General features: G+C 42.5%; 1 protein-coding gene across 6 annotated transcripts in view; it reads right to left on the bottom strand.

The window, feature by feature from the left end:
• The window catches only part of LOC116257565 (uncharacterized), a 127,192-nt gene that overhangs the window by 3,653 nt on the left and 100,829 nt on the right, over positions 1-22,710 (bottom strand). For all 6 annotated transcript variants that reach the window (XM_050078589.1, XM_050078590.1, XM_050078592.1 and 3 more), the window contains 4 exons: positions 21,908-22,222; positions 10,891-11,078; positions 10,689-10,791; positions 10,412-10,557 (listed from right to left, as the gene is read on the bottom strand). In XM_050078589.1, coding sequence (XP_049934546.1) covers positions 10,412-10,557; positions 10,689-10,791; positions 10,891-11,078; positions 21,908-22,222 — 752 coding nt within the window. The remainder of the gene's footprint in view (positions 1-10,411; positions 10,558-10,688; positions 10,792-10,890; positions 11,079-21,907; positions 22,223-22,710) is intronic.

Genomic DNA, 22,710 nt, shown 5'->3' with positions numbered 1-22,710 from the left:
GCCATTTAGGATCCTCTCTAGCATCTTCCACACACCTGGGAATCACAGACATAGACAGAGTGGTAATAAAGCATTTGTATTCTTTACTGAGTTTTGAAAATCTCTGAATAGGGTGAGAAGTACATGACCTGGTCCCCTTGCGCAGGGCTATGGGAAGCTCTTCATTCATTGGACTTGGTTCATTCGGGGAACTCACAGGATTGGGATTAGTTACATCAACAGTCTCAACCACATCTTTCTCCTTTCTAGTGTAAACCTGCCCAAACAAATGATCACGGGATGTGGGCTGATCAACCACAGGGCCCCCTTCCACATGACTGTCTTTATCATTTCTGAGTGTATCTTCTTCCACATGACTGTCTTTATCATCTCTGACTGTATCTTCCACACTGTGACTAAATCTGTAGTCCAAGAATTCCGTAAACTGAATAAGCTGATTTGGAGAATACTCTTCCACACTGTCCCTTAAGACTAATGGATACAAACAGGGAAATGGTGATCACACCCTATTCATTAAGCAGAGAAATGGTCTGGTGAGTCTTCTTCTTGTATTGTTGATGATATGATTGTCACAGGTGACGATGAAGAAGAGAAAAAGAAGATGAAGGAGAGGTTAGCTGCTGAATTTGATCTGAAAGATCTGGGTAAACTAAAGTACTTTCTGGGGATAGAGATTACTCGATCAGAGACAGGACTTGTTATGAACCAAAAGAAGTACACTATGGATCTTCTAAAGGAGACAGGTAAACTGGGATGCAGGCCTTTTCTAACCCCAATGGAGTCAGGTACAAAGATAAGTATCAAAACTGGTAACATCCTGGATGAGGAAGGAAAAGGAAGATATCAGAGGCTGGTTGGTAAGCTTATTTATCTTACTCTTACTCGCCCTGATATTACCTATGCTGTAAATGTGTTGAGTCAATTTATGCATGCTCCTACTGATTGTCACTGGAAGAGTGCAGAGAGAGTGTTGGGGTACCTAAAGAATGATCCAGGGAAAGGATTACTGTACACTCAGCAGGACCAACTGAATATTGAAGGATAGTCTGACGCCGATTGGGCAGGGTGCACAGATACTAGGAGGTCCACCACAGGGTACTGTATCTTTTTGGGAGGTAACCTGGTGGTGTGGAGGAGTAAAAGGCAGGAAGTCTGTTCTAGATCCAGTGCTGAGGCTGAATACAGGGTAGTTGCTATGGGGATTGCAGAAATGTTATGGCTAAAGATTCTTCTAGCAGATATTGGGGTTGAAATGGAAGAGAAGATGAAGATGTATTGTGACAACAAGTCTGCTATTAACCTAGCTAATAATCCAGTCCTTCATGACAGAACCAAACATGTGGACATAGATCGCCATTTCATACGGGAACGCATAGATTCAAAGGAATTGATCCTGCCATATATGAAGTCTGAAGATCAAGTTGCAGATGTTTTAACCAAAGCCTTATGTACATCTCAATTTGAGAAGAATGTTAGCAAGCTTGGCATGTTCGACATGTATGCCAAGCTTGAGGGGGAGTGTTAGAATATCTTGTAATAGGGAACCGGGTCCGGATATGGACCCGGTCCCATGGGCATGGGTACCGAGGCTGGCTTGGTACCCTAGGCGGGGCTCTCTACCTCTCCCTTAGATAATCTCCATTTATTGTAAATGAGTTGATTAAGTGGAATAGATTTTCTCTCTCCTAGGGTTGCGGTTTTGCCCCTAGGTTAGAGCTTCTCCGTGGTTTTTCACCTCTTCTTGAGGTTTTCCACGTATATCGTGTGTTTCTTCTCTGTTTCTCTCTTCCATTGCATATTTCTACACATAGAAAAAGGGGTACACCCATTAAGCACACGACTAGGCATACGATTGATTAAATATGCACTCGTGAGAACAGCATCACCCCAATACTGTTTTGGAAGATTCCGCTGAAACAAGAGAGCCCTGGTGATATTAAGTAACTGACGGTTCATTCTCTCAGCCACCCCATTTTGGGGGGGAGTATAACTACATGATGTCTCATGAACAATTCCCTTCTTTCGAAAGAAATTATCAACAGACTGACACATATACTCACAGGCATTGTCAGACCGGAAGATCTGAACAGAACTTTCAAATTGGGTCTCCACAAGAGTAATGAAGGTCTCTATGACATTGGAAACTTCACTACGGTCTGTCAGTAAGTATACAAAAGTATTGCGAGAACAATCATCTATAAAGGTTATGAAGTACTGAAAGCCAAGACGAGAAGGAATGCCCGAGGGTCCTCACTCATTAGAATGAATTAAGGCAAAAACTTCATTAGAATGAGTGGAAGATATAGGGTATGAAGCCCTTACATGTTTGGCAAACTGGCAAACATCACAAGATATCATATTAATGTCTAAATTAGAACACAAATTTGGAAATACTTGTCTCAAAATTCCAAACGAAAGATGCCCAAGGCGTTCATGCCAAAACAAAAATAGCTGAAGTAAATCTTCTCTATTCTTCTTAGTTTTTCTAACCGCCGTCATTAGAGCAGTGACAACATGCACAGGTAAACAATATAGTCCTTCAGAAGCCAAACCAATCTCAATCTTCTTCCTTGTCACCAAGTCCTGCAAAATACAACGACCAGTAGAAAAAATAAGTTCGCAATTTAATTCTTTCGTAATCTTGCTGACAGACAAGAGATTCAAGGGAAGATGCGGAACATGTAGAGCATTGTGAACAAGGAATTTGTTCAAAAGTGAGAGACACCCTTTCCCAGCCACAAAAATAGAAGAACTATCAGCTAGAGAGACACGTTCCTTTCCTGAGGAAAGCTTATATTCGTGAAAAAACTTAGGATTGTCAGTCATGTGGTGGGTAGCACCGCTGTCAACAATCCATTCTCCCATACAAGAATTACCTTTTTCCTTTGAAATAGCAAGGGCACGGTTGATATTCACATCATCTGATGCCTCGGGCTGACTGATATCACTCTGACTTAAGTATGCACGAAGCTCACGAATTTGTTCAGCAGAGATGGGAGTTTTCCCATCATTAGGGTTATTAGCATCAGAGACAGGCTTCTTCCCACTAGAAGACCTTCCTCTACTATTCTTCTTTTCAAGATGCAAGTCTCAACAAAACTCCATGGTATGACTGATTTTCTTGCAATGCGTACATCTTCGAGGAGGTCGGGCAGCTCCCATAGGGGCACGGCTAACCAGAGCAGACCTTTCATTATATGAGGTATGATCCCCCTTTCTTCCAGTTATAACAAGGCGCCTTTGCTCTTCAGCTTCAACACGGGAGTAGACATCTTCAATACTAAACGGTTCTTCCGAATTAAGAATTTGACTCCTTATACTTTCAAAGTCATCGTTCAGTCTGGCTAAGAATAAGAATATCCTATTCTCCCATTCTGTGGCTACATGATGTATTTGGTCTTGGGGGTAATTCCAAGTATCATCAGAATAGTAGTCAAGATCCTCCCATTTGGATTTTAAGGCTGCATAAAAATCTGCGACAGAGAGATCCCCTTGCCGTAGAGCATATACCTCCTCCATCAGTTGACACACACAAACCTTCTTCTTCTTCTGGCCATACATTTGTTCTAAAATAACCCACATATCTCTCGCAGTCTTCTTACGAAGGATGAGGGGTTGAATATTGGAGGATACAGAATTGACAATCCAAGTTTTTACTTGGTTGTCCTCAAGAAACCAAGTATCCCAAGCCGCACTAGTCTCAACAGGTTCAACTTTCCTCCCATTTACATAGGCAATACGGCCTTGACTAGCAATCCCCATAGTGATGGCAGCGGACCATTGAAAGTAATTTTCCTTGGTGAGGCGAATGATAGTAACTTGGACAGGAATGTTTTCTGTTCTAGAAGCCCCAAAAACAGTTCGACCAACATTAACCATAGAGGAAGAAGATTCAGCCATAATCATGATCCAAGCCAACAACAGCCTAAGGAAACACACTGCAGCAAAAAAAACAAGCGTGGAACAGCGACGGCAGTGAGCAGACTGCTGCAGTGTGCTATCACGGTGGAGGTAGGCGTAGAGAGACTAAGGCAACAAATGATGGGCGCAGGAAGCACAAACAGCACCAAAGGACAGAAGGAGGCGTTGCAGAATGCTGGGCAAGACTGGGCGTCGGTGCTGCAGAGTGTTGTCGCAGGAACCAACGTAAAAAAGCAGCTAACACAACTGACGCTGAGGAGAAGACGATGGCACTATGAAGCCAACGGCAACGACAGACAGCAAGGGAGGTCTCGGGCGACAACAGAGGAACATGAAGAGGTGGGCGACGGTGGACGCTGAGCAACTACGCCCCATGCACAACCGCAGAGAAGAGGCGTTCGTGGGAGGAAGGCCAGAACCCAAGTAGCGTCGGGCGTACCTGAACTCACGGCGGCAGAGCAGAACAACGGCAGAGCTCCACGGGATGCAGGTAGCGGGTGACATCGGGCGATGCAGGCAGCGGGAGACGATGGAGCAGCGCCGGGGGTCGACGGCGGCTGGCGATATCAGCAGCGGGAGGACACCGGAACTCCACGGCAACAAGCAGGGCATGAATACTCACTCAAAACAGGGACGTGGGATTTCTGGTCCAATCTGAACAGTGAGGAACAAGAGCCTTCTCCAACGGGCACAGTAAAAAAAAAATTAGAACCTGTTAGAATATGTTGTTGTGGGAATCGGGTCCATATCTGGACCCGGTTCTATGGGGCGCGGGTACCGAGGCGGGCTCGGTACCCTTGGCAGCTTCTCCTCTCTCCCTCTTTATATTGTCACTTATGTATAAGTGTTGAATTAAGTGAAATAGAATTTTTTCTCTCTCCTAGGGTTGCGGGTGTGCACCTAGGTAGAGCTTCCCGTGGTTTTTTCCTCGTTCGAGGTTTTTCCACGTACATCGTGTGTTCTTCCTCTTCTTCCTCTACGTGGTTCGTGTTTCTACATGGTATCAGAGCCATCGAAGTTGGAGAAGAGTTTTTTTTCCCGAGGATCGTTAGACGTGGAAGTTTTTCGTCGCCCGACGCCGTTGAAGTTCCGGCGCCGCTGCTGCCCTTGTGACGTCGCCCTGCTCTGCCGCCGCCGTCCTCCGTTCCGCCGCTGGTTGCGCCTCCGCAGTCCTCCGTTCGGCCCGTTCTAGGTTTCTGCCACCGTGGGTGGCTTCTGTTTTGCGCCGTCGCCTGCCTTCCGTCGCCGCTGCCTCATTCCCGCCGCCGTCAACTCTCCGTTTCTGTGCCTCTTGTTGCTGTGTGCTTGTTTGTGATGGCAGAAGCGATGGGGACTCAAAAAGATGCCGTTCTTGACGCGGGCAGCGCCTCCAAGACTGAGAACGTGCCGATCCAGGTCACCTCCATCCGTCTGACCGAGGACAATTACCTATCTTGGTCTGCCGCTCTCGAGATTGGGATTACTAGCCGTGGGCGTCTCTCTTACATCACTGGCGACAAACCTGCGCCCATCAAATCTGATCCTCAATGGGCGACGTGGGCGTTGGAGGACAGCCAGGTGAAGGTGTGGATTATCAGCTCTGTGTCCTCCGATATCCAGCCCCTCATTCTGCGGAAGCCGACCTCTTTCGATATGTGGACTGTGCTTGCAAAGATGTATGGTCGCAAGAAGAGACATCTGCGCACCTATCAGATTAAACGCAATATTTACTCCCTGACACAGGGTGATTTGTCTGTTGCTGCCTTCTATGTTGCCCTGAAGACCAAATGGGAGGAGCTAGATTATCATGTGACTGATGAGTGGAAGTGCGGTTCAGATCATTCCCTCTAATGGGAAAAGGAATGGATGGACCGTATGTTTCTGTTTCTGGGAGGCCTGCGGGATGAATTTGAGTCTATTCGTAGCCAGATTCTTAATGGTGATGAGATTCCGGGGATAGAGGAAGTATATGCTCGTGTTGAGTCTGAAGAACAACGTCGCCAGGTGATGCATCTTGACACCGGTCATGGCCCTTCTGCCTTTGTCAGCCGTGCCTCAGGGACTGGGCAGCGTCCTGCCCGGCATTGCACTCATTGCAACAAGTTGGGGCATTCGGTGGATTTCTGTTGGGATCTTCATCCCGAGAAGAGACTGGTCAGAGGTCGTCCTCCCTCTGGCAAGCGTAGCCCTTCTGTGTCTGATTCCAGTCAGAGCAATCCTTCTAGTGGTGCAAAGTCCAAGCTGTCCCCTGATCAACTCAAGGAGCTACAGGCATACATCAGCCGCCTATCTACTACCCCTGAGAAGTCCTCCACGTCTGAAGGGGCTCAGCTAGCCCAAGCCCTCGTTGCCTCGACTGATCAAGATAACCCTTCTCTTGGTGATTGGATTGTTGATAGTGGAGCCACTCACCACATGACAGGGGACTCTAAACTCTTTCAAGAATATCAACTTTCCTCTGGCAAGCAACGCGTGTCTATGGCAGATGGGTCTTCTATCTCTGTGGCTGGGAAAGGGAGCTTGTCCCTGTTGAACAAATACCGTCTCCACAATGCCCTGCATGTTCCAAATATTCCTGTGAACTTACTCTCTGTCAGCAGTATTACTAAAGAATTAAACTGTAATCTGATTTTTTCTGCTGATCACTGTTCCCTGCAGGACTTGGTGACGGGGAAGAATATTGGGATTGGTTCGGTTACTGATGGGCTCTACAGGCTGCCGGTAAAAGTTGCTTCAGCATTGATTTCTGCCACGAGTGGTCACTTGTCTGGTGTGAACGATAGATCTACTGTTCTGCGATGGCACGAGCGTCTTGGACATCTCCCCTTTCCGTTAATAAAGAAGTTGTTTCCTCATTTGTTTGCTTCTGTCTCCATTGACTCCTTCGCTTGTGAAGTGTGTCAATTGGCTAAACATGTCAGGGCTTCGTACCCTATTTCATTGAATAAAACCACTCATCCGTTTGCCTTAGTTCATTCCGATGTTTGGAGTCCTTCTGGAGTACCCACGTGTGGTGGTTGTCACTATTTTTTGACGCTTATTGATGATTACTCTAGATGTACGTTCGTGTACTTGCTGCGAGAACGTAGTGAGGTTCCAGCAGTTGTGAAAAACTTTGTTGCCTTTGTTGAGACTCAATTCCATACAATTGTTCAAGCTTTCCGTACGGATAATGCAAGGGAATATGTCTCCCAATCCCTTGATGATTTCTTGAAAGGCAAGGGTATTGTTCATGAAACCTCTTGTAGTTATACCCCTCCTCAAAATGGTATAGCTGAACAAAAAATCGTCATCTTTTGAATGTTACCCGGGCCATTATGTTCCAACGTCATGTCCCTAAGCGGTATTGGGGTGATGCACTTCTCACTAGTGCACATCTCATTAACCGTATGCCTACTAGGGTGTTGGATGGTCAGTCTCCTTATTCTACCCTGTAGCCCACTCAGAATCCGTGGCCTCTTACTCCTCGTGTCTTTGGGTGCAGTTGTTTTGTGCATAATCATAGCCCTACTCTCAAAAAACTTGATCCCCGGTCTATTAAAGGAGTTTTCTTGGGGTACTCTTCCACTCAGAAGGGGTACAAATGTGTGGATCCCACTACTTCCAAAGTGTATGTTTCGAGGGATGTCACATTTCATGAACATGAGTCGTATTTTCCGGTGAATCCTCTTCAGGGGGAGTGTCTTGGGAACAAAGGGGAAGAGTATTCTTCTAATCAGCTGATTCAGTTTATGGACTTTTTGGAGTACAAGGTTAGTCCCAGTGTGATTGACACGGTCACGGTCAGTAATGAGAAGGGCAGTCATATGGAAGGGGTCACGGTGGATGCTCAGCCCACTGTTGCCCGGGATCACTTGTTTGGCCAGGTTTATGTCAGAAAGGAGAAAGCTACAGTGGAAGATGTTGGTGATGAGGATAGAACCAATCCCAATCCTGTGATCTCCCCGGATGACCCAAGTCCATCGAATGAAGAGCTCCCTATTGCTTTGCGCAAAGGCACCAGGTCATGTACTTCTCACCCTATTCAGAGATTTGTTTCTTATGCTAAGCTCAGTACAAATGACAAGTGTTTTATCACAACCTTATCCAAAGTTGTTATTCCCAGGTCGGTGGATGATGCTAAGGATGATCCCAAGTGGTTACATGCAATGACGGAGGAGATGGGTGCGTTAACTAAGAACAAAACATGGGAAGTTGTTGATACCCCTAAAGGGACACACTTAGTTGGCTCTAAGTGGGTTTACAACGTGAAGTACAAACCTGATGGCACTGTAGATCGATATAAAGCTCGTCTGGTTGCAAAGGGGTTCAGCCAGAAGTATGGGATCGACTATCTTGAGACCTTTGCCCCTGTTGCAAAGTTGAAGACCGTGAGGGTTATTCTTGCTCTTGCTGTGCACAGGAAGTGGCGCATGGACCAGCTTGATGTTAAAAATGCGTTCTTGAACGGCCATCTGGAGGAAGAAGTCTATATGAGCATGCCTTCCGGGTATGTTCAAGAGGGAAAATGTTGTCACCTCAAGAAAGCTTTGTATGGCCTGAAGCAGTCGCCTAGAGCTTGGTTTGAGAGACTAAGGATCGTTATGAAGTCTACTGGGTACAAGCAAGGAAATGGAGATCATACCCTATTCATAAAGCAGAGAGATGGTCTGGTGAGTCTTCTCCTTGTCTACGTTGATGATATGATTGTCACTGGCAGTGATGAAGAAGAAAACAAAAAGATGAAGGAGAGATTAGCTAAAGAATTCGACCTCAAGGATCTGGGTAAGCTGAGATACTTTCTGGGGATAGAGATTGCTCGATCAGAGACAGGGCTGGTTATGAATCAAAGGAAGTACACTCTTGACTTACTAAAGGAGACAGGTAAACTTGGTTGTAGGCCCTATCTTACTCCTATGGAGTCGGGGACTAAGATAAGTATCAAGACAGGCACTATTCTGGATGAGGAAGGAAAAGAGCGATATCAGAGGCTAGTCGGCAAGCTTATCTATCTTACTCTAACTCGCCCTGATATCACGTATGCGGTAAATGTGCTAAGTCAATTTATGCATGCTCCCACGGACTGTCACTGGAAGAGTGCAGAAAGAGTGTTGGGATATCTAAAGAATGACCCAGGAAAAGGACTGCTGTATACTCGACAAGACAAACTTACTATTGAGGGCTACTCAGATGCAGATTGGGCAGGTTGCACTGACACAAGGAGGTCCACTACAGGGTATTGTATCTTTCTTGGAGGTAACCTAGTTGTTTGGAGAAGTAAGAGGCAAGAAGTATGTTCGAGGTCTAGTGCTGAGGCTGAGTACAGGGCTGTTGCAATGGGGGTTACAGAGATGCTGTGGCTGAAGATTCTTTTGACTGATATTGGTGTGGAACTGGGAGATAAAATGAAGAAGTACTGTGACAACAAGTCTGCGATTAATCTTGCCAATAATCCAGTTCTACACGACAGGACCAAACATGTGGAGATTGACCGTCATTTTATCCGGGAACGCATTGACTCAAAGGAGCTGATTCTGCCATATATGAAGTCTGAAGATCAAGTTGCAGACGTCCTAACTAAAGGGCTTTGTACTTCTTCATTCCAAAAGAATGTTAGCAAGCTTGGCATGTTTGACATGTATGCCAAGCTTGAGGGGGAGTGTTAGAATATGTTGTTGTGGGAACCGGGTCCATATCTGGACCCGGTTCTATGGGGCGCGGTACCGAGGCGGGCTCGGTACCCTTGGCGGCTTCTCCTCTCTCCCTCTTTATATTGTCACTTATGTATAAGTGTTGAATTAAGTGAAATAGAATTTTTTCTCTCTCCTAGGGTTGCGGGTGTGCACCTAGGTAGAGCTTCCCGTGGTTTTTCCCTCGTCCGAGGTTTTTCCACGTACATCGTGTGTTCTTCCTCTTCTTCCTCTACGTGGTTCGTGTTTCTACAGAACCAATTTGGCTCTAATACCATGTTGAAACTTGAAACAGTAAAAAGGAAGAATAAAGACGAACACAGATTTAACGTGGAAAACCCCTCAACTAGAGGGAAAAAACAACGATGGAGAAGAGCCGACACCCACTAGCGACCAGACTCTGTCTCCTTGCAATATTTCATTCACTCCCTCAAAAATTAGGGTAACAAACATAAGTAGAACCTTAACAGGCGAAAACAGGAGCAACACTGGACCGGGTCTGGATCCAGACCCGTACATTAAAACACGTCAACAGACATAAACATAAACTGACACAATTGTGCAATTATATAGATATATAACTAGAAATAAGGGATCAATATGAAAAAGGCATAAAAAGGACAGGAATGTTGACTTGGACATGCATCCTAAGTTGACGTGTCTGTGAGATACGGAACAACAATTTTCCCATCAATGGTCAAGCCTTTCCAAATTACAACAAAACTGCACAACTGGATAGATGTAAAGCAAGATTGTTACAACCATCAAAGTATGATAAGGCTTGCTCCAATTCCTGTTTCACATCAGGTCCAATTTCTTTGAGACCAACGATAGTTACTTACAGATTCTTGCTGTTAAGCAAATTTGGAGCAGTCTTGTGGATAAATTCACGCCTTCCCCGAATAGACAAAGGCCTTATGCATTTCACAAGTTTGTGGCAATCTAACTTGCATAATGTGCAAACACCACCTTCCACCTTGAAAAGGGCCTAAAAAACAAGAATAGTAATTTTACCAAACAATAGTAGAGTGGGGGGGAGGGGGACAATATAAAATAGTGAAATTCAGGTTGCCGTCAATTTATGCAGAAAATGCCACTAGTACTACACAAGCCCCTAACCTCACGTAATGCCCGTTGGCTGGTTCTTATTCTGTACTCCTCAAAGCAGTTGAATCCACAAAACAGGTCCTCAAAATATTCAGGTTCCTTGGCAAGTGGACCACTTATGGTGGAAAGATAAAAAATTAGCATTAGCAACTAATACTCAAATAAATTCAAAGGTTCTTTAATAAGTGTATCAACTTTCTGGTGGAGCACATACAGGCATGGTTCCTGGCACAGTTTACAGAGTGGCTGCTCCATAATGTTCCGAGCTTGAGTATACTCTTTTGTCTTGTTCACAGAACCACCACGAAGAAAGACCTTTCTCCACATGGCATTTTCTGGTAATGGGTGGCTTATCTCATCAAAAGGAGTCGTACGGCGTGTGCTTCTGCCTTTTAGTAATCCCTGAATTAACAAAGTTATTCAGTATAACAACAAATCAGTATTTCCCAATCAGAATATTAGAAGCACAAGTATTCCGGCCAGTAGCTTCTGTGCATATTAGAGAAAGGAAAGAATACAAGTTCAGAAAAAGAACTTCTAGGAGGGCAATGGTTGGAGATGACTTAGAGGTGCACTTATTCAACTCCAGATGCTATATCTATGAACTATTCAACATAATATCTTACAACTGCTATTCATGCATTCAAATTCTCATGCTTTCTAGTATCAACATTTAAACTTAAAGTTGTCATTCAAGATTTTGGGAATGCATATGCCTACAATTACATTTTCAAAAACCTTACAAAATATATACAACTTTGGCTATTTAAACAAACACTTGGTGCAGACGAAGATATAACACTGTCCTCTCCTCCACACAACCACCACCCAAAGGATAAAAGAATGGAGAAAGAAAACTTGGCTGAGGGTGTGGGAAGGTGTGTATGTCATAGCCACAAATATTGTTCTAGGAATTTAACCATGATGTTTTCCTTGGTATTTTTTGGTCAAGTTATTTGTCTAAAAAAAATTGGTAAAATCTCAGAAATTTTTAGAAAATGAAAAAAATTATAAAATTTAGGTAAAAGCTAATAAGAAGAGAAGTCAATGTCTAGTAAGGAGGACCGGAGGAGAAGTGCAAAAATTGTGATACATTCTGAAACTAAATTTAATTTTGTTATCCATTTCTCAAATAACAAACCACGGAGACAATGTTCTCTTCATGGTTTAAGCAGCCATAGGGGCTAACTGTTGGCCAACTAAAGCACTAGATTTTCTAGCCATCAGCCAGCCAATGGCAGCCCGTTGCTCTCTCTGTCGTAAAAACTCTTTCCTCTCTCTTCAATATGTAGGGAAAATGACTCCTCTCATTACAGAGAGCCTTTACGCTCTTTGATACTTGTTAAGTGATGTGCATTTCTGTAGTACTTGTTATTTTGGAGCTGGATATGAACCCAGTCCAGTCCATATATTGTATCCATTACTTGTATGGGTATCTGGTTTATTGTCAAGTGATGTATTTTCACATTATGGCAATGCCTTTTATAGTCTAACCCTGATGTGTGTCTCAAGGGATCTGTTTCCACTTCTTGAGTATTTCAGCTCTTATTCCTTCTGTTTTTCCTTCCATCCCTTTCTCCATCGGTTTATTCTGTTTCTTCCTATACCTAATTTTGTTTTATGCATGAATTACTGTTTTCTGCATCAGATCGTATTCTGTCCTAATCTGTTCTAATTTGCGCTTCAGATCTTACTCTGCCTTAATTTACTCAATTCTGTGTTAAGATTGCACAAATTGGATCGGGTCTACAGACCCGATCCAGCTTGCCCATATACCTAAACATAATGGGCAGTGGCATACTTGTAAATACTTGTTGTTTTTCTGTATTTACTTGTAGCATACATTAGGTTATATGAATGATAAGGAGGTAGGGCCACGGTTGCTGCCCTCTTTTCCTCTCTCTCTATTGCACGTGCAGTCACCTCCTCTTCTTCTCATCTCGCATCTACAAAGGATTCTGTTAAAATATATTGTAATGGGGAACCGGGTCCATATCTGGACCCGGTTCTATGGGGCACGGGTACCGAGGCTCGCTCGGTACCCTAGGCGGCACTCTTTCTCTCCCTCCTATATATTCTTCACTTACGTGTAATTGTTGAGTTAAGTGAATATTATTTTCTCTCTCCTAGGGTTGCGGTTTGCTCCTAGGTCAGAGCTTCCCCGTGGTTTTTCACCTCTTTCAGAGGTTTTCCACGTATATCGTGTGTTCTTTCTCTGCGCTCACCTTGTGGTTCGTGTTTCTACATGGTATCAGAGCCAGTTTAATGTGAAGTACAAACCTGATGGCACTGTAGAACACTATAAAGCTCGTCTTGTTGCTAAAGGGTTTAGCCAGAAATATGGGATTGACTATCTTGAGACGTTTGCTCCCGTGGCAAAACTGAAGACCGTAAGGGTCATCTTAGCTCTTGCAGTGCAAAAGAAGTGGAGCATGGACCAACTTGATGTCAAGAACGCCTTCTTGAATGGTCACCTTGAGGAAGAAGTCTATATGAGCATGCCGCCTGGATATGCTCAGAACGGGAAGTGTTGCTATCTCAAGAAAGCTTTGTATGGTCTCAAGCAGTCCCCTAGAGCTTGGTTTGAAAGACTAAGGGTTGTAATGAAGACTAATGGATATAAACAGGGAAATGGTGATCACACCCTCTTCACCAAGCAGAGAAATGGTCTGGTGAGCCTTCTACTTGTATATGTTGATGATATGATTGTCACAGGTGATGACGAAGAAGAAAAAAAAAAGATGAAAGAAACGTTAGCTGCGGAATTCGATCTCAAAGATCTGGGTAAACTAAGGTACTTTTTGGGGATTGAGATCGCGCGATCTGAGACTGGACTTGTTATGAGCCAAAGAAAATACACTTTGGATCTTCTAAAAAGGACAGGTAAACTGGGATGCAAGCCCTTTCTTACTCCAATGGAGTCTGGCACAAGGATAAGTATCAAAACTGGGACTATCTTGGATGAGGAAGGAAAAGGGAGGTATCAGCGGCTGGTTGGTAAACTTATTTATCTCACTCTTACTCGCTCGGATATTACGTATGCTGTGGGTGTGTTAAGTCAGTTTATGCATGCCCCTACTGATTGTCATTGGAAAAGTGCTGAAAGAGTATTGAGATATATAAAGAATGACCCAGGGAAAGGACTGCTCTACACTCGACAAGATCAACTCAGCATTGAAGGATACTCTGACGCCGACTGGGCAGGATGCACAGATACTAGAAGGTCTACCACAGGATACTGCATCTTTCTTGGAGGTAACCTGGTGGTATGGAGAAGTAAAAGACAAGAAGTTTGTTCCAGGTCCAGTGCTGATGCTGAATACAGGGCGGTTGCTATGGGGGTTATAGAGATGTTACGGCTCAAAATTCTTTTAGCAGATATTGAGGTTAAAATGGAAGAGAAGATGAGGATGTATTGTGACAACAAGTCTGCTATTAACTTGGCAAACAATCCGGTCATGCACGACAGAACCAAACATGTGGAGATCGATCGCCACTTCATACAAGAACGCATAGATTCAAAGGAGTTGATTCTGCCCTATATGAAGTCTGAAGATCAAGTCGCTGATGTCTTAACTAAGTCTTTATGTACATCTCAATTTGAGAAAAATGTTAGCAAGCTTGGCATGTTTGACATGTATGCCAAGCTTGAGGGGGAGTGTTAAAATATATTGTAATGGGGAACCGGGTCCATATCTGGACCCGGTCCTATGGGGCATGGGTACCGAGGCTCGCTCGGTACCCTAGGTGGCACTCTTTCTCTCCCTCCTATATATTCTTCACTTACGTGTAATTGTTGAGTTAAGTGAATATTATTTTCTCTCTCCTAGGGTTGCGGTTTGCCCCTAGGTCAGAGCTTCCCCGTTGTTTTTCACCTCTTTCAGAGGTTTTCCACGTATATCGTGTGTTCTTTCTCTGCTCTCTCCTTGTGGTTCGTGTTTCTACAGATTCAATCCAGTGGTTTGGCGTAATATCTCAAAATCTTACATGGTATCAGAGCTAGGTTGTTGCCACTAAGGTTGTCCGGTAAGAAGTCTCATTCTCTGCCCTAATTTCTGTTTTCTGCCCTAACCCTAAAATCTCTGCCTAATTTCTGTTTTTCAGCCCTAACCCTAAAATCTTTGACCTAACCCTAAAATCCCTTGATCTTTGCCCTACCCTAAAATCTCTGCCCTAATTTCTACCCTAATTTCTGTTTTTCTGCCCTAACCCTGAAATCCTTGATCCCTAATCTAAAATTCCGTTTTTCTGGTTGCTATCATCTACCCTAGTATCTATTGTAAGCCTTCATCCTTATACGTTTAGCCTCAAAATCAACCATGGACCATCACAACCGCAATTCTTCCATATTGTCGTCCAGTTTCCTCTCTCAACTCATCTCCCAAGCTGAATTACATCAACTATTTGACTTAGAAATGTCAAATAGTCCCTTTCATCAAGAGTCACCGTCTCTATGGTCATCTCAATGGCACCACACCTGCGCCACCAGAATGGATCATGCGAGAGGTGAAGAATGCTGCAGGGCAAATTCAAGAAACCGTTGCTGAAATTAATCCTGAATATGAAACGTGGATGGCACATGATCAATCCCTCGTAGCATATATCACCTCCACATTGTCAGAAGAAGTTCTGGCGGGCGTTGATGATGATCTTTCAGCATTGGAGTTGTGGAATGTACTCGCTACCACGTATTCTCAAGTATCGTTAGCAAGATTTCTACAACTCAAGAGGCAATTTCAAGATATCAATCGAGGAACACGTTCAGTTTTGGAATACATACATGAAATCAAAAATGTCAGTGACCAACTTGCAATCATCGGGCACCCAGTCAGTGACAAGGACAAGGTACAATAGGCTTTGAGTGGTTTGGGGTCAGATTTTGATGTTTTCTGCACTGCTTTAGAGGTATTACATGTTCTTCCCTCTTTTGAAGACCTGAAAGCAAAATTGATTCAACATGAAGCAAGTCGTATACAACGACAAGAATTATTTCCTTCTGGCAGTCACAATGTGTTAGTCACCAGGACCCATGCTTTGCAAGGAAGCCGTCCTAGGGTTTGGAACTCACAAGCAGGCATGGGGAGAGGTATTCTTCCAACGCCAAATAAAAATGCTCAGGCAAATGTACAAAGAAGGATACCTACTTGCTTTTATTGCAATAAGAGAGGTCATGTGAAGTCAGAATGTTGGCATAACCCTCAAAACAAGGGAAAACAAGTCAGGCATGACAATAAGGCAACAGGGTCAGCTGTATTGAACACGATTGCAACATCAAACATTCCTACTGATGTGCAACAGATTTTAATGACAGCCTTGTCTAAAGTCAATATTAAGCAAAATGAAGAAGGACAATGGTATGTGGATTCTGGTGCTACAGCCCATGACTGGTGACGCAGGTAAGCTTTCTAGTACTCTCCCTTATTTAGCTAAAGGCTCAGTTGTCACAGGAGATGGTTCCCATCACAAAATATCACATATTCGAAATGCAAACATATCCATGGCTCATTCCTCCATACCTTTAAAAAATGTTCTTGTTGTTCCAAACGTCAAGAAAAATATCATTTTTGTGTCAAAGCTTATTGACGATACTCATTCCTCTGTTGAGTTTACTCCTTCTGTTTATGTCAAGGATGCTCGAACCAAGAAGACATTCGCTGAGGGTGTTCGCAAAGGAGACATGTACGTCATTGAAGAAGCTCCAAAGGTGTCCAAGTCTTGTCTTTCAGATTCATCTTTTCCTAGTCATGAGTATGATAAGTCATCCATTTGGCATGGTCGTTTAGCACATTGTAGCCAGTCTTTCATTCAAAGTCTTGTTGCAGACGGACTATTACAAAAGTCTAGTCTAAGTCTAGTAAATGAGTCTAGCATGTGCTCAAGCTGTCATATTTGTAAGAGCGATGCTCTCCCTTTTCAGTCAATAAATAAGCGAGCTTCAAAGTTATTTGATACCATATATTCTGATGTTTGGGGGCCTACTCCTATTTCTTCTTCTTTCGAGAGTAGATATTATGTTGTTTTTATTGATTCTTATTCCCGTTACACTTGGATTCATTTCATGAAAAGAAAATCAGAGGTTTTCCGCTTGTTCACTCAATTCCATACCTTGGTCCAAAACAAATACTCTAGTAATATCGTGCATTTCCAATGTGATGGTGGTGGTGAGTTCATTTCAAATGATTTTCCTGAGTATTTACTAAATCATGAGATCACTAGACGGATTTCCTGTCCACACACACCACAACAGAATGGCATTGCTGAAAGAAAACATAGACATATAGTTGAAAGTGAACTAAGTATGATGCATGACACAGATCTGCCCATGAATTTGTGGACTGAAGCTTTTCATACTGCTGTTCATGTCATTAATTGACTGCCATTGTCTCTACTTGAAGGAAAATCACCTTTCTTTATTTTACACCAAGAATAGCCAAATTAAAATGAATTATGTTTTTTTGGGTGTGTCTGTTACGTATATGTTGATGTTTCCTTGAGAAATAAGTTTCAAGATCGAGCTGTTATGTGTAGATTTGTGGGTTATGCAGAAAATTACAAGGGCTATAGATGTTACAATCCAAAGACTGGGCGCGTGTATATTTCACGACATGTTGTTTTTGATGAGCTTAGGTTGAAGGATTTAAAGGAGCCACAGGCAACACTTAATGTAAGAGATGATGTATATGATTCATGGCTGAATGTTGAAATATTAGGCCAAGGGGCTGATACATTCCATGCACAAAGTGACAGAATTATTGATGAGTTCGAGACAGCCACAGATACTCAGTTGGACAGCACAGCTTCATCTACTCAGACCAACAACATGTCTTCACCTACTCGGTTCTCAGGAGTAGTGTATACTCGACGATCAATTCCAACAACTGCTCCAGAAACTGTCACTGCTTGTCCACGTAGGTCGGAACGTGTGCGGCGCCCTATTGATAGATTGGTAAGTTATGATAATTTCTCTTTGGATTTTCAGCTTTTTATGACAGAATTGAGCAAAAAAGTGGAGCCAAAATGCTATGAACATGCATGCAAAAGCAAATATTGGGTGGAGGCCATGAACGAAGAAATGGCTGCCTTGAATGAATGTCAAGCTTGGGAGATTGTTCCTCGTCCAGATGGTAAGAATGTAGTGGGCTTAAAATGGGTTTACAAACTCAAGTACAAACCCAACGACAGCATTGATAGATATAAGGCTCGTCTTGTGGCTCGAGGCATCACTCAGCAGTATGGGGAAGATTACGATGAGACTTTCAGTCCAGTCATCAAGATGGGAACGATCCGTGTTATCATCTCTCTTGCAGTCTCACATGGATGGATTTTATATCAGTTGGATGTTAAAAATGCTTTCCTTCATGGCTTTCTAAAGGAAGAGGTATACATGGAACAACCCCCAGGTTATGCTATCAATGATCCAACTCAGTAGGTGTGCAAATTACAAAAATCGTTGTATGGGCTTAAGCAAGCATCTCGTTCATGGTTCGATAGATTTTCTTTTCATATACAGCAGGCTGGTTTTCTCCGAAGTTCACTTGATCATTCCTTATTCATATATCATGCAGGTGAAGTTACCACTTGGCTACTCATATATGTAGATGACATAGTTCTTACTGGAAATTCTTCATGTCATATATCTCATGTTAAGGAGGTATTGAAAGTTTGAAACAAGAATTCAAGATGAATGATCTCGGCGAACTACGGTATTTCTTGGGTGTTGAGCTTGACAGAAAATATAACACATTAACTCTTACGCAGCATAAATATACTCTTGATATTCTGGATAGAGCAGGTATGACAAATTGCAAGCCCATAAATACTCCTAGTGTTCTCAACACAAAATTGAATGCCTTTGATGGGAGTGATGCACACTCAAATCCTAGTTTCTATCGGAGTATAGTTGGCATGCTACAATATCTCACCTTTACACGTCCAGACATAGTGTATGCAATGAATCAAGTATCTCAGTTTATGCATGCACCCACAGAAGGGCATATAGATGCTACCAAACGCATTTTGCGTTACCTTAAGGCTACTCTTGGGGATGGACTCATTTACACAAGACAGTCAACTATTTTGAATGGACATAGCATTTCCACCTACACTGATGCAGATTGGGCAGGTGATCCAGACGATAGACGATCAGTTTAAGGTTATTGTCTCTTCCTTGATTCTAATCTTATTTGTTGGAGTAGCAGGAAACAACATGCAGTTGCCAGATCCAGCACTGAGACAGAATATAGGGCAATGGCTGCAGGCACAGCTGAAGCCTCATGGTTACGTCATCTGCTTGGGGAACTCTCCCTTCCCATTGCTCAGTCATCTTTATTCTATGACAATCAAAGTGCGATCAAGATTGCTTTCAATCCTGTTCTACATAATCGCACTAAGCATATAGAGATTGATCAACACTTCATTCGTCAAAAGGTTGAGGAACCCGAGATTGTTCCTACTTATATAGCCACGTCTCAACAAGTGGCTGATCTTTTTACCAAGGGGCTCACAGGGCACCATTTTTGGGAATTGAAGAACAAGTTGTGCATGATCAAACCTCTTGCACAACTTGTGGGGGGCTGTTAAGATTGTACAAATTGGATCGGGTCTACAGACCCGATCCAACTTGCCCATATACCTAAACATAGTGGGTGGTGGCATACTTGTAAATACTTGTTGTTTTATGTATTTACTTGTAGCATACATTAGGTTATATGAATGATAAGGAGGTAGGGCCATGGTTGCTGCCCTCTTTTCTTCTCTCTCTCTATTGCACGTGCAGTCACCTCCTCTTCTTCTCTTCTCGCATCTACAAAGGATTCAATCCAGTGGTTTGGCGTAATATCTCAAAATCTTACATTCTGTTCTTGATGCAGGGCAGGACCAGACTCGTCACTCTCTTGGGTCCAGTTCCTCGCCTCGGGTTCCAACTTCGGGCATCGGTGCAGTTCATGAACCTTCAACCGTGGGATCCCCTATGGACCCAGAGCATACACGAGAGGAGGTGCCTCTGCATAGATACTCAAGGCAGACCAAGGGTTGAATTGTAATTTTGATTTACATATGTTATTGTGTGATCTATTTTGTAAGTATGTTCATTCGTATCTTTGTTGATCCATTCGGAACCAGAGTACTTGTTCAGGATCCAACCCGTTTTTACACTTTTGCCCATATAAATGGGCGACCGTTCATTTTGTACTTACTTGATGTCGAATGAAGTAAAAAGTTACTTTTGTTTTATGCTGTCTTCCTTTTGTTGTCTTCTAGTGTAAGTACGGTAGTTTAGAAGTTTCGATCGTTTTAGCATACATTGTCTGTTTGCAAGTTAGATTACATCAGTTCTGCATTAAATATTCTCCAAGTTATAATATTCTGTCTGTTCTCATTCTGTGTCATTACTTTCTGATCAAAGATCAGCATCACATTTGTGACTGACTTCTGCTCTAACTCATCTCATCAGCCAGCTGAACTGAATCAATTTCTTAAATCAGTCTACCGTATTCTATTCTTTTCTACTTTCTGTGCAATTACATTTTTGTCAGAGACCAGCATCATTTTTTGGACGGTTTTCAGTTCAGCATCATTTGATCAGATATCTGAACTGAATCTGTTTTCCAAATTTTCTCATTCTCATCCTAACATTTTATTTTCTTTTCTTTCAACCTTTTAAGTTCCCTTCACATATCTGTTGTGAATTATTAGATTGCTCAACCTACACAGAAGAACTGCTTGATCAATTATTTGCTGCCCCTTCTCAAAAAAAAAAAGAAAAGACAGGAGAAAAAAAAAAAGAGGACAAAATCAGAGACACAAAGGGGGCGGGGGGGGGGGTTGTGGTGGGGAGTGGGGGGGAGGGGAATCAAGAAAGAAAGAACGTTCTGTTGGAGGAAGAAGAATATTGTTCACCCACATTCAAATGTTGTTGAAAATCTTTCCTTTGTTTTTTGATGGACAAGCACCTTATTTTTGAATTTTTCTTAAATTTTCTATTTCTGCCTCATGGATTCTTCTTCCCCTTCTGTCATTTCATCCAATTTTCTGGGACAATTTATTTCTGCAAAACTTACTACCTCCAAATTTCGTAAGGAAAAAAAACAAATTCTCATTGACTAAGAGTCATGGTATCTCTGGAAAGGTGGATGAATCCAATCCAGTCCCTCCACAATGTCACAGGAAATTAAGTGTAGGACAGGTTGTTTCTACCAGACAAGTGTTCAACCCTAAGTATGAAACTTGGAAGAAGTACAATCAAGTGACAGCTGCCTTTATCACCTCCACTCTTTCGCAAGAGGTGTTGATCAAGATTTCTTATGAGTGCTCATCAAAGGGATTATAGGATAAATTGGAGAAGATTTGTTCTCAAATATCAAAAGCCAAATGCCAAAATTTCATACTCTCGGCACGAATTTCAACTTCCCACCACAGGCTAAATGATTATATTGGAATATCTTGATCAGATCGCTAATATTTCTGATCCACTGCCAGTTGTTGCGTATGCCATGGCAAACAAGGACAGGAAGACCTTGAATGGACTATGCCAGAATATCATGTGCTTTCAACTTACTATTATGTTAGAGCCACCCTCTTCCAAGGACCTGAAAACAAACCATCATAGTCCGAGATGACATTGAAAGGCCTATGTTATGAGACTAGGAGACCGGTTCTAGCCATTCTCTTTTGGCCAAGGGCGAGGAGTGGGTGTTTTGATGGAGGCAGAGGGCTGGAAGAGGTGCTCCAGGGGAGTAGGAATTGCTACCTACTCCACAAGATGAGATTTCAGTTCTCCAGTAAGCAGGAATAGAAGGGAGGCATTGGACGCACAAGGTGCCTTCTGAAGATTGAAAACTTAGGGAATATTGGGATTTTAGTTTTGGATTACTTACTCTAACACTGAAGTAGAGTTGTAAATTCATTTGAAATTGTTGTAAATTGTTTTTGTTGTAATACATTGAGATCTTTCTTCTGTTCATACTTCATAGTGATTAGTTGCATACATTATTGAAGGAAAGGGTGAAATTTCAAGGTGTCACAACAATAACAGGACACAATAACCATTCATTTGTTCTAGTTAGCATATTTCTACCAAAGAAAGAACATCAACCAACATATGGAAAGAGAAAAATCTTCATGGGGATTGATCATCAAACCAAAACTTTTAACCAGGAAGAAGTTGTAAACTACAAAAAATGGAAATGTTACACGAATAAGCAACACATTTTCTGAGAATAGTAACATACCTCAGGTCCATAGTTAGATGCTTCTTTAAGAAACCATAACTCCATGCTTAAAGGCAACTGCAATGGCTTTCCATGTAATTTATTACGTTCAATAGGCCTAAGATCACTCCATTCCTTGATAAATGTAAGGATTTGACCTCGATATTCTGGGTTGTGGATTATGGATCTTTCAACTGTACCATTGTCAGTTTCAAGAGAAGGTTGCACCTGAAGTTCAATTTCTTCTAGTCTAAAGTTTTCACAGAGTAGCCTTGGCCTCAAATCCTTCCCCTTACCACATGCATACAAGTGAATTCTACCAGTATTCTGACTTACCTGAAATCAATTAAGTCAAAAATCAAAATAAAATAAGATATAGAACAAAGAATTACACAATAAAAAGGAAGATTTGTACATGTTAACAATCAAAAACTGCACTCAGTAGCAATTATTCAAACTCAGGTGATGTGGTTTGAATAACACATAATATAAAGCATCACCCAACTAACAAATAAATTAATCAAAATGAAACTTTAGTAGAATCTTGTCACTTCTACTTTCCAAACCTTTTAATGTCTACCTATTTTCATGCTCTTTTTTTCCCCTAAGCAGTGCTAAATATCAAATTTAGAACTTTGTAATGGTTGTCTGTAACTCTAATTGAATTGTGCATCAACTACCAACCAAAACCTAAGATTCCAATGTCATTAGGTTTAGCTTCCTCGGGCAGCTTACATACCAGTTCCAGCATAGAAGCATATTTGCATCTAATGAGGGTCATGCCATGCAGTACTGTGGGAAAGGAATAAGAAATCGATAAATAA

Source organism: Nymphaea colorata, chromosome 7 (genome assembly GCF_008831285.2).
Source record: "Nymphaea colorata isolate Beijing-Zhang1983 chromosome 7, ASM883128v2, whole genome shotgun sequence".
In the NCBI taxonomy this organism is placed as follows: domain Eukaryota; kingdom Viridiplantae; phylum Streptophyta; class Magnoliopsida; order Nymphaeales; family Nymphaeaceae; genus Nymphaea; species Nymphaea colorata.
The sequence above is the reverse complement of the archived record's forward strand: the minus strand, read 5'-3'. Positions and strand labels throughout refer to the sequence as shown.